The following is a 12684-nucleotide window of genomic DNA, read 5'->3' as shown; positions in this document are numbered from 1 at the left end:
AATTAGCTTCGTTAGGAACCAATATACATAGCGCTTAAAATCCAGCCTGGCATTTTAGCTCAAAAACCCTTATATCTCTGAATCATGGAGAAATTATAGCCTATCAGTAGATGGCAAGGTGAGGGTTAATTTCTATTATTACCTGGCTCTTGAGGTAAGAAGCAAATGGAGAGAATAAAGGCATTTAAATATTCAAAGATTTTTTTTAAAAAGCCTGAGCTCTGAAATTTTTTTTTTCTTCCTAGAGCTTTCTAATGTGGAATTCTAGAAGACTTGTTAAAAGAAAATGAGAAATAGCTCTTATAAGATGGAAAAAAGAGCTCAGCTTGGGGAGTTAAACAATTTATGTATTTTGAAAAACAGAAGTAGGAAAGATGGGGGTGGTGGTGAAGAATCTGAATGAATGTTCTTAAAGCTTTCTTATTTGGTATAGGTGGAAAAAGAAATCTTACCCAACCAAGGCTAACACAGGGCAGGGGTGTCTCAGAGTGAACAAGCTTTTCATTTCTCCCAGTGTCCACGGGATATGAGTCTGACATGTGGTTTTCAGTTCCCTGGACTTTTAAGAGGGCAAACTGAAGTTGTACGAATTCATCTGAAATCTGAACATCCAGAGGATGTATAACTTATTCTTTTAATTTTTGACGTTTATCTTACAAGTCTCATTGAAGAAAAATTTACCTACATTTTAAATAAAAATACTATCAGCTAAGTGCCTAATAGTAGCTGGTAATTTACTAATATTGTCTCAATCCTTGCAAAAAACTCTAGGAGATAAATATCTCATTCTACAGACAAGGAAATGAAGGCCCAGGGAGATTAAGAAAATTTGCCTTTAGCCAAGGCCTTTATGACTCCACTTCTCTAAGCACCTGGAAGCCCTGTCATAGGGTTGGGTGCTTTGTTCTATTGGTTTATCCCACCCTCCGCCGCACAATCCTGAGGGGAAATGTGGCTATTCCATTATAATTTATATTATGCAAGTGACGGGGGAGGGTGCTGTTCTGAAACTCATGCACTGCAGTGTTGGCCAGATGGCCTCCCAGCCCTTGAAGCCTTTGCTCTGTTTTTCGGCATCACCCCCTCCCTGGTGACCCTTAAGCAAGTTTTCTGAGTTACCCCACCACACTTCGAGTTTTCCTCCTGCCTTAAGGAGGAGGAAAGCTAACACTGCTATTTACCCAGTCTCCAGGGACAATGGGTAAAACGGAGTCACTCTTGCTACGTCTCCTTGCCTCTTGCTGCTTCTTGCTATCCTCTCCTAGCAAGCTAAGCCCACACTGGGGTAGATGGGTATGAAGTTAGAAATACCAATGAATGGAAAAACTGGGTGTAAGGATCACCTGTCTGTATTTCTATATGTTAGAGTTAGCCAATGGAGAGGGACGGAGGGAGGGAGAAAGGAAAAGAAGGGGGGGAGGGAGGGAGAGAGAGAAAGAGAGAGAGGGAGGGTTTGACCATAGTTAAGACACATTAAATGAAGTTTCTCAAGTTGCCTATGGACGCGGACATTGCCAGTGTCTGAAATCCGGCCTTTAGTGTTTTTCCACAGGTGCTTTCAAACAAGGCCATCGTGGACTCAGCTGAGCCGGGATCTTGTGATTTCTGCTCGTGGTAGAGCCACATGCTGACTGTGCCCCTCAAAGCAGCACACGTCAAAGCTTGGCAGCAGCGCTCAGAACTTCCTGAGCCAGTGACTTCCAGGAAGCTCAAACACAGCAGGATTGACTCGGGTGAGCAGCTCACTTCAGGGCCCTGCAGGCCCCTGCTGGGCTCTGAGGTTCACACACCAACAACTCCTCTCTGGGCTTTGGCAATCTGTTTTTGGAGGCTCATTTGAGAACAGTGACTCTCTTAAAACAGCCAGGAGGCACATAATTGCCTTTTCAAGCACAGTGACTTTAAAAATGAACTCTAAAAAAAAAAAGACTTTTCTTTTTTTCTTCTTCAGAATTAATGACAATCTTAAAGGCACTGATAAAAGTGCTAGTTGAGAATGATTGTTCTATAAAAAGAATGTAATTGACCAAAATGGGATGATGGGCAAAAAGCAGTATTTGCATAATCATTGGCCTATATCAATTATATTTCCATTTTATGCATTTCTTAGGCCTTTAGACTTAAAATTACTTTTCAATATCAATAGATCATTTTCAGTAGCATCTTTTCCCACTGCTCGAATTAATCCGTTCTCCTGCGTTACCCCACACACTTAGAAAGAGAAAGGATAAAGGGGTCTAGGTAGAGACACACACCAAAACCAAAAATATTCAAAGAAAAAGAGAGACCTATGCAGAGGTGGGTGACAATGTCTCGGTGGCACTGGAGAGGAAGAATAATACACGAAAGAGGAAACAGGTCCGGGTGGTCAGGAGTAGTCCAGGGAGCTTGGGGCAAGACTCCCCAAACTGTCTATGTTCTACTTAAAGGCAATCAAATTTTAGAGGATGAAAAAAAAGATCTATAGAAGGTAAATTTGGGAACAAAAAAAAAGAACCTGAAGGCAGAGAAGAGAATGAGGTGGAGCAGGAAAGGAGTGAAAGGTGTAAAAGCCGGAAATAGACTCACCGACCTCATGTCCTGTAGCATTTCTGGCCCTTGAAGGTGAGAAGGGAGTGACTGCTACAGCCTCGACTATCGTGCAGGTCAGTCAGACTTCTGCACTCGCTAGGCAGGGACCTTCTGGGCAGCTCTAGTTAGGAGAGCAAAGGTGACCGCTGGGAGCAGCTCAGCCCCTCCTCTGGGCAGTTCTTGCCGGAGTTTGGGGCAGGAGGCACAGATCCTGGCCAGTCATCTTCACAATAGAACTATTTGCTTGAATTTAAGCAAACTAAGGCTATTCTTAGAAATCCTGTAGGGCCAGTAGAGGACTATTTTAACTCAAATGCAGATGTGCCTGGGAAATGAGCTTCGTAAGTCCTTGCCTTAGTGCATCCTCATCTAGAGATGAGTAAAAAAGCTCAACGAGACAGTGCACTATGTGACATGGTGTGTCACCACAACCTGGGGATGCCTCGGGGACAATGTGTTAAGTCACTTCACCAGAAGGTGGCAGCGGCCACCATCAGCTTGAAAGTGCAGGAAGAGGCATCCCAAAGCAAGGGGAACAGCTGGTCTCTGGGACTTCACCCCTGACTGATATGATAGCCCTTCATCCTGACCTGGCCACATGGGTCCTCACAGGCTATGGACGACAAAGTAACACAGCAGTTACTTGGTTTTGCTTGAAGCCATCATTTGAAAGTATCTTCCATTTTCTTGAATGGAACTTCAAAATCTATATTCTCCAATCTAATTTTATATCCCAATCTTCAAAATTGCACCGGTGAGTATCTTCTTCCTTTTTCTGGAGGGTGGGAAGGGTGATATTCCTCCATTCCAGTGGTTCTCAGTCCTGCCCATGTGTCAAATCACTCGGGAGCTTTTCCTAATGTCATACTCCCATCCGGGGAGACGCTGGCTGAGCCGAGTGAAACATGACTGACTCCGAAGCAGGCAAGCTAGATGTCTGCAGATAGGCATCAGAGAGCCCGTGGCAAGGGGGCCGAGCAAAAACACAGAGTGTAGGGGGAGAGGAAGAGGAATCAGCAGAGCAGCAGAACAGAGTAAGTACAAGTCCATGTTTTGGGGGCCCCAGAAACCTGGGTTTGAATTCTGGCCCTGCAACTTACTGTGTGATCTTGCACAAATTGCTTAACCTTTCGGAGCTCACACCCTTTATTGATAAAATGAAGATGGACATCATGAGGTTGCTGGAAGAAAGAAATTAACTTAACAATTGTGATGCACTCAGCACGGAGCCTTGTATTTGGTCAGGGCTCAATAAAGGGCAGTGAGGCACAGTCATTGCAGTGGCTACACTATTATTATTATTAATAGGATTATGACTGTGAGCTGCTGAGGTGATGGCCCCCATGCTACTATTTCCTAATACAGAAGGCAGGGGGCGGGGAAGAGGCAGTGGCAGCGTTTCTGAAGCTGTTTCTCCACAGTTGTTCCTCTGGCTCCTGCTTCAGGAGGAAACCATAGGCGATGTGTGAAGACGCCTCCTGGCAGCCCCTCCACGGTCTGGGTGCAGCAGTGGGTGAGGCTGGTGCTGCTCTCCATCATCTCCCCACACCCCACCCCAACAATCGTTTTTGACTTAGTGGCATCTCAGATGCAAGCAAAGGGCATTTGCTTTTAAGAGACAATGGAGTATAATTCCAAGACAAGCGGCTTTGGGTCAGAGAGGAAGGAATGATGGGGAGGGGAGGGTGGATGAATTGAGGCTTTAAAAAAAAAAAAAAAGTAAAATTCATTTATTTGCTTAGCTTTACTTGAAAGCTATTCCCAAAGTATTTCTAGTAAATTATCTTTATTTTCAATAAGTTTTCTAATGACCAACAAATAAGGCCCCTGAATTCATTCTACTCTTCCCGAATTTCCTAGCTCCAACTCCTCTCAGCTGCCTCATGGGACAAAGAGTAATTTAAACATAACATCATTCCTGTCCCATATTTGAGAGTGCTCTCAAAGATTATAAAGTGACCAGAAGTGACTGCTCCTTGTTGGAATTTGTACGTGTTTTTTTTTTAAAGTACATTTTAAACTTCGTTGATTAAGACATGTTCATTCTATTTATCTTCTGAATGTCTGGCCAGAAATTTACTTTTTCACTGTGGTGGTGGGGGGAAGGGGGAAGAAAATTGCTAAGCCAGCATAAACAAACTTTCACTATTTAGGAGAATCAGCGTTGAGACACTCAGAAATGTCTTTTTTTATACTATATAAACAACCAGAATTTAGAAAGAGGCAGCAGCCCTTAGGCTAGGTTTTGATAGGTTTATTGCATGTAATTCTAGTTTCAAATTCTGAATGCAAACAAAACAAAACAAAAAAAAAACCCAGCAGCAACCACTCCTCCTCAAGGGACAGACTCTGGAACAGGGCTCACATTTCTCAGTAAAGCTGTCTATTTTTTCACGCTCATTACAAACGATGGGTAGAGCCTCAGTTAGGTGCTAACCTGTCTTTAACACCTGTCTTTGAAAGGCATAACTCTTTCCCACATGAAAAAGGGTGTGCAGAGCCCAGGGTCACCTATCAGAGCACAGGGCTGGAGCAACACCAAGGACAGGGGTGAGTGAGGAGGACCCGCTAAGGCTCACAGACTTCAAAACCACAGGCCAGAGAACCTCTTATTTGTTAACAAAATGAAAATGAAAATAACAAGTCTTTAAAGTGATCCAGCTCAAACATTTCACTCATTTGTAAAAAGCCTTCATCTAATCAAATACAGCTTTGATCTATGTCTGGGTCTGTCATCTAGGCAGAAGCGTGGACAACAGAGGAAATCCACCCTATTTTTTTTTCTTTTTTAAATTATTTTTTTCAGTTACAGTGGACATTCAATATTATTTTATATTAGTTTCAGGTGTACAGCATAGTGATTAGACATTTATATAATTTATGCAGTGATCCCCCCAATTAGTCTAGCCCCACCTGGTACTGTATACTATACATATTATTGACTATATTCCCTGTGCTGTACTTTATACATCTCCATGACTATTTTGTAACTACCAATTTGTATATCTTAATCCCTTCACTTTTCTCACCCAGCTCCCCAACCCCTGCTCCTCAAATCTACCTATTTTTAAAAGCTCTCCAGGGAAGAAGACTTCTTAGAAACTTACTTGGAAGGTTAATCATACTGGGTATTATGAATTTTTTATGTGCAAAGTAATTTTTCCTTTAAATCCTTTAAGACTATTTCTTCTTTTTCAGTCTTTGGAAATAAAAAACAGCAAGGTCTGCTTCCTAAATTATAGGTGAAAAGTTATCATGTCATCCCTCAGGGTTTATGCCTTTAGACAAGTGAGTCCAGTTCCCCCTCATGGCTGACTTGACGTGTACCAGAAAGCAGACGTCCTCAATAGCCACTGCTGCTACGTGTGGCAGCTGGCGAGGTGGCAGCTCTGGGTGTGAAGCTGTGAAGCCCTGTCTTGAGACCAACAGCCAGGCTGACGGTGACTTATGCTGGTACTGCCTATGACAGGCCGTGGGGTTCTTCCCGTCCAATGGGAGTCACTGTCTCCCCAGGAGTTCCCAGGCAGCCTTCCTCTGCCCACATCTAGGGGATAATGTCTTAGGCGTGCTAAGCACTTGGATCTTCCACAGAAGGGAACCCTATTTTATTGAATGAGTTGGGTTCCAAGTCCAAATGAAGCACAAATTAAAAACTGCATTTAGTCAAAATTACCCTGAAAAAACTCCCTTGTCCAATGCAGTTGTTTCTTCAGCAATGCTTTTGGCTAGAATCAACACCTCAAGATAAAAATCCAAAGTTATCTCCCACCAAATAGATTCTGATTGGCAGTGAGGAGGTCATTGATTAAAATTAAATCATCAGCTTTTAATTTTTAAGTCTGTTTTTGTTTACTAGACTTTTCTTTTCACTCAAAATAGATCCCAGGCATGAAATGGTTGGAAACCAAAAACTAGCCCATAACAGGGAGACCAAAAATGGAACACAGTATTTTAACCAAAACTGTACCTAACATCCCCCAATGTGTCATCATCTCATATACGTTAAGTGATTAATAAAAGTTTGGTGAATGATTAAACAGATGACTTCACGAATGATGAGAAAGGCTGTCAGGGGTGATTTGCTGACCTAGTGAGAGCAGAGAAAAACTGAGGGGGTGAAGCACTGGGCGTCATCCCTAGACGAGCACTCCGATCCCATGGTCCAAAGTCTTCACTTATCAACATTCTTCAGGTATGTCCTGAGGACCTACTGTGTGTTATCAAGGTTTTCTGTGGCCTTCTGGACACATGCTCTTGAAATTGCCACCACACTGGACATAGTACGATAAAGTGGCCTTGTTTAATTCCCTGCCAGATGTGGACTTCTCAGAATAGAAGACATATCTTAATCATGGCTCTACCCTCAGTTCCAAGGAGAGTGCATGGCACACGAAAGTGCTCAGTACTACCTAAATGAAAGAAGTTCAGAACACTCAGCCTCTCATCCTAGAAGAGCATTTAATGAAATTTCCTCCTGCGTATCCCATCCATTCTCCTCTTTCTGGGTCATGCACCCCAACATCAGCTAATCCCTGGGACTAGGATAATTCTCAGGAAGCTGCCCTTAACTTGCCTTTTGGAATGTTCTTTGATACCTTGATAGTTTGCCTTAGAAAGGGACATATCTTAGATACAAATGTGGCTATCCTCTCTAGCAGGTCCAAATCTCCAACCAGCTCTTTCATGAAATATTTTCTAGCTTGGCCAAAGCCCTTGTTTTCAAGAAATATTTCCCACCATGACTGAATATCACACTGGATAGCACTTTGGGAATTCCCTAAAAGGGAGATACACCCTGAGGGCCCATGACAAGAGGGGCCTCGGGATGAGTTAGTTGTACTTATTGAAACCGAGGAATTTTTCTGTTGTTGACAGCTACCACATCTACCTCCTGCCTACCAGCCATAATGACCCGGCGTGATCACCCCAAACACAAAGCCCTGGGTAGTTGAGAATGGGCAGCTTTTTCCAGAGCCCCACATGATCAAAGCATCAAAACTAAGCTATCCTGGCTATCCTACGAATCATGTTGACTCCAAGGGGATAGGATTAAAACACCATCTGGACAGACTCAGGTTATACAGGCAGCGAGGAGTGAGACAACACCACACAACACAAGGTTAGAGTGAAGCAAATGATTGGGAGACGGCTCTTAACTACCAGGAAAACCCCAAGGTGGAAAAGAAAGTAACAGCACCGGTACAAAGAGAGCACATGATTTTCCTTTAATTACCTTCAGATTTAGGACTAGGAGTAGATGCAGGAAACTGGTAGGTAGGAGTGTAAGGATTGTCCTCTGTGGCAGAGAAAAGCAGTGGATTTTGAAACTATCCACCATGAAGTGGAGGAATTGACAAATCCCCAAATGACTCTTTTGAATGACTGATTGCCTATTTTAGTGTTATTAAAGCACACGGGCATAGCACTTAAAAGTAGGTTAATGAATTAGAAAGGCATTAGTTATTTTAATATAGCACATCACACAAATGAGTGGAATAAATTTTTTACCAACTGAAAACGACTATAAAAACAATCTAAAGCCAAATCTCGTTCCTATAATGGAACTCTAAGAATTTAAGGCTAGGACAACAGATACACTGTCTAAGTTTATGGTACCTTCAGAGTTTTGCTGGATTTCAGGAAGTTCAGGGAATTTGTACGTAGGGAAATAAGGGTTTTCCTCAGGAGTGTCTAGGCAGAGGAGCAGGTTTGGGAGAGAGAATAGAGGAAGATACAAATGGAAAGAATGAACGAGTAAGAATTGATACACACTTCAGGTTCCTTGAATTCTGAAACATACTAAGCTTCACTAGCGATATGAAAGAAATTCAAACTGCTTTTAAAAATCCAGTCCTTTTGCCTGAAGTACTGAGACACATCAAAAGAGACATTATCATTTCTCTCTTTGGACATAGAATTACACATATATAGGCTCCAGTAAGCAAGAGGCATTTAGCAAAAGAAACTTCAAATTTTTACCTTTTGTAGGCCAAAAATATTAAATGTGTTAATAAATAATATATAATGAAAACGCTATTATAAAATGTTTCTTTAAATAGATCACACCTTGTGCTGTGGACATTAGAATCAAGGCAAACAAGTGGATTCTTAATTTTTCAAATACCTCCGCTTACCATTAAGGCAGGTAGTTTTGTTTAGGACCATAATTTAGGCTGAGCTAATAGCTATAACATATGAGAGAACCAATACTGCCTGTGGGGCAGAATTACTTATTTTTCCCATATGCACAAATGTCGTGGCATTTGGGCTGTCAGAGCTAGGTTTAAAGGTGAGAGACACAGATTGCTGGAGGAAACGGACACCAGCTTTAGGAAGTAACCAATGGAGCCACCATGTTTCCCCAAAAATAATACCTAGCTAGAACATCAGCTCTAATACGTCTTTTGGAGCAAAAATTAATGTAACACCTGGTCTTATTTTACTATAATGTAAGACCCGGCCTTATCTAACATAAGACCCGGTCTTATATTAATTTTTGCTCCAAAAGACGCATTAGAACTGATGGTCCAGCTAGGTCTCATTTTTGGGGAAACAGGGTAACACTATCCAATCAGAGACCTAGCCTTTAGCATCACCGCTGTGACTGAGCTCATCCATCCAACTATAGTGGACTTACTCTTGGCTCAGAAACACTCAACACAAGCATCTCAATATTTAGATACAGTTTGAAAGGGGGCACAGCTAGGTTCATTCTGAATACTGTAGGAGCTAATTAACAGTGACGTTAGCTGGCATCCACAGCTAACCAGAGAGATACGTTATTTGTGGTTTAGGCCAACACTGACCAGAATGCTTTTTCTTTGCCTTCATGTGTCATCTGTGCCAGGCAGCCAGACTGGATTTAGCCACAGGGAAGGACAGGATGCTCTGCCAGTGGGAGGAGTGGTCCCCTTCCCACGGTACAGCTGCATCCCTGCCTATCAGCCAACTGGACGCACAGGCGGATGGGAGCTGCTGGGGTTGTGACCCATCCAAGCACTAGCCTGAGGTTCTCCCACTGTGCTGGGTCACCTGCTGCCACCCAGTGGGCTCCTGACTTGGAAGTGCTTCTCTTCCAGCTTGAGCGGGCTTTGGTGTGTCAGCTCTTGACTGACTCTTGGGGCCACCTGCCAAGGGCTGGCTCCCAGCTGGGGAAGATTATTGTCACATTAACACTGCCTTACAGGTGCACCAGGCACACTACTTCACAAGGCAGAGTTTGCTCTCATTTGGATCCTGCAAAATCCCTTAGAGAAAGGGAAGCAAGACAAGCAAGCAAGCAAGAGAAGTACATGGTTGGCTCAAAATCACAAGTGCTGGGGGACTGAATCCAGGTGAGAAGAGGTTTTAACTCCCAGTTCAGTGCTTTCTCAACTCGCTCTGCCTACGAGGCAGTCATGGGCTGACATGGGGAGCCCTAACGCTGGCAGCAGGTAGGAGTCGGAGCCGCTTGCATCTCAGGCAGGCAGATGCCAGAGCACAGGCAGAGGGGCTGGGTTCAGCCTGCTGCATCCCACAGCATCTGGGAGGGAGGGCTTGCAAGCTGGCCTCCAATCCCGCATGTGAGGCAGGCGCACAAGGGCCCCTTCCCTCCTCTGCTCTGAAGGCGTCTGGCTGGGCTCAGGCAGGCTGGGCTGGTGCTTGATGAGGTCAAGCTGCCAGTCTCCTGGCATCTCAGCGGAGTTTAGGCCATCACCACAACAGTGAACACATGAGCACAGCACAGCTTCTACACACGAAAACCAGTACCTCTGTTCAGCTTGTGGATCTGTTTAAACATGGTCTTGTACCAGTCTTTTGATCTCTCGGTGTTCTGGAGGAAAACAAAGGCAGAGAGTAAAATGCAATGGGCATCTTGGTACGTTTCAGAACTTCTACGATTACAAAATCAAGATGGAAAGTGACAACACCTCAAGTCCAAGCTCATCCTTGTGACTCCACATTTAAATCTTTTTTTAAAAATGCAAGACTTTTGAGAAAGAACAGACAAACCAAGAGATTCAGACCTAATCTGCTCTGAGTAATATCTGGCCCAAAGGATGCGGATTTTGAAAACAGTGGACAAGGATTCACTTGAAATGTGTCCCTTTTTACATAATTTCTTAAAATTTCAGTTTTAGAATCTCTCTCCGTATACATAGACTACTAAAACTGAAAGAAAGCCTCCTAGAAACATAAGGAACACAGAACATTTGCTTATCAGGTTGTGTCCCCACCCATTTCAGGTCATTCGGTAGAAGTGTATCTAAGTCGTCTTATATAGGGACAGATTTAGAACACACACGTTAAAATGTAACTCACTGTAGCAGCCAATAACTGTTACCCTAACCACACAGCTGGGATTTTTAGAAAAAAACAAAACAAAACAAAAAACCCCAAAACATAAAAATAAAACAAAGAATGGGGCAGACAGGTGGTTGGACCAGACATTTTCACTCCCACTTTGTAGATGAGGAAATGAGTCAAAGCACCCAAGATCACAAAATTGGTAAGAAGGTGAGTGGGAGGGCCGACTACCACGATGGTTGTGGGTGATGCTTTGGGACTCAGATGGACTACTCTTACATTAAGTTATGTAATCCTGGACAAGTAATGTAATCCTTCTGAGTCCCTGTTTCCTCATCTACAAAACAGGAATCTTAGTATCCATCTTGTAGACTGAAAGATGTTTAAATGAGATAATACACTCAGCAAATGGTGGCTGTGATTACTATTAGTAATAATTTTCATCATCATCATCATTATTATATACTATTATTACTTAGGACCAGACAACATCTCTTTTGAGGCTTAGCCCACTGATATTTATATCGGCCTCCTCCAAAGGGACACAAAAATCTGTCCATTTGCTCAATGGAAGTCACAGAGAAATGTATCTCAGCTAGTTCCGGTGGGCACATGGAGAGGAACAGAAATTTCTAATGTCACCCTAATCCAGTTGCAGAAGTTGAGCTTCCCTGGAATCCCTCAGGGCCTGCAGGAGGCTGACATGCCTGTATAGCGGGGGAGAGCTGGGTAGGGCTGTCCCCAGACCCATTCTGTTCTGGAGACCTCAGCAGGCTGAATCCATTCTGCAGTTCCTTTAGAGTTTCCTGCTTCCTCTGGATGATGAGGCAGGTTCCATCCGGGGAAATGTCCTTCTGAACTTCTGGCCAGGGACCCTAAGCCTTGCACTGTCCCCAGCGTTCTCTAAACCTGGACGAACAATTTCTGAGTTCTCCATGGAACAATAAGTAATAAAGGAGACTGGGAAACGCTGCCCACAACATTCTCCCCTTGAACACGCACACACCCAAAGCCTCTCCGAAGTTGTGCTGCAGGGAACCCTCGCTGCCTTCGTTCCTCCCCGCTCTTCTCCACGTTCATTCAATTATGAAATCCTTGTTCTCAGGAGACTTAGTGACACCTAACACATGCTTTGGGGAAAGCTGCTGCACATGGAGCCCAGGACCAACGTGGGCTCGGGAGGCTGCAGCACAGCTCTTTGAGGCTCTAAGGCCCTCAATGGGCTTGGAGAGGGGACAGTAGTGAAGACCCTCCTCACGAGGTCTTTGCAACCCACGGGTGGGGTCCACACGCACTCAGGCATGTACACTTGTCACCGGCTTAAGAGGAAGCCTAGGAAGGACGCCTTGGTCGATATTCGTACCCGGAGTGGGATGCCCAGTTCATCCATGGAAACATCGCTTAGGTCCTGCGCGCTCTTAACCACCCGCCTGCCGTCATCTTTTGCCTTCTTTTCAGTAGCCCTGCCAGGAGAGGTGGGCTTTTCCTGGGTTGGTGCCGAGTCCCGCTCTCCCACTCTTCTTTCTGAGACAGAATCTGGAAATGAAAAAAAAATCATTAGTCAAAGGTCTTCTGGTGGCTCCAAAGGGGAAAAACAAAACAAAACATAAAACAAAACTCAAAGGATCCATCTGGGGGAAAGTGTGTTTGCTAATTCTCAATTGAAACAAGTTTCACTTAGAGCAAGGGTCAGCAAACAAGGCCTGGCCACCTGTTTTTGTAAATAAACTTTATTGGAATAGTCACGCCCATTCATTTATGTATTATTTATAGCTGCTTTCGAGCTACAATGGCAAAGCTAAGTAGCTGTGACAGAACCCATATGGC

General features: G+C 43.8%; 1 protein-coding gene across 50 annotated transcripts in view; it reads right to left on the bottom strand.

Annotated features, from left to right (window-relative positions):
* The window catches only part of SORBS1 (sorbin and SH3 domain containing 1), a 221724-nt gene that overhangs the window by 67651 nt on the left and 141389 nt on the right, over nucleotides 1–12684 (bottom strand). For 27 of the 50 annotated variants that reach the window (XM_081073897.1, XM_081073899.1, XM_081073901.1 and 24 more), the window contains 3 exons: nucleotides 12221–12393; nucleotides 10321–10384; nucleotides 8188–8262 (listed from right to left, as the gene is read on the bottom strand). In XM_081073897.1, coding sequence (XP_080930023.1) covers nucleotides 8188–8262; nucleotides 10321–10384; nucleotides 12221–12393 — 312 coding nt within the window. The remainder of the gene's footprint in view (nucleotides 1–8187; nucleotides 8263–10320; nucleotides 10385–12220; nucleotides 12394–12684) is intronic. The other 23 variants (XM_081073924.1, XM_081073928.1, XM_081073929.1 and 20 more) reach the window with 1 other exon arrangement.

This window comes from Rhinolophus hipposideros (genome assembly GCF_964194185.1).
Source record: "Rhinolophus hipposideros genome assembly, chromosome: 15".
Lineage (NCBI taxonomy): Eukaryota > Metazoa > Chordata > Mammalia > Chiroptera > Rhinolophidae > Rhinolophus > Rhinolophus hipposideros.
This window is presented reverse-complemented; position numbering and strand designations above follow the sequence as displayed.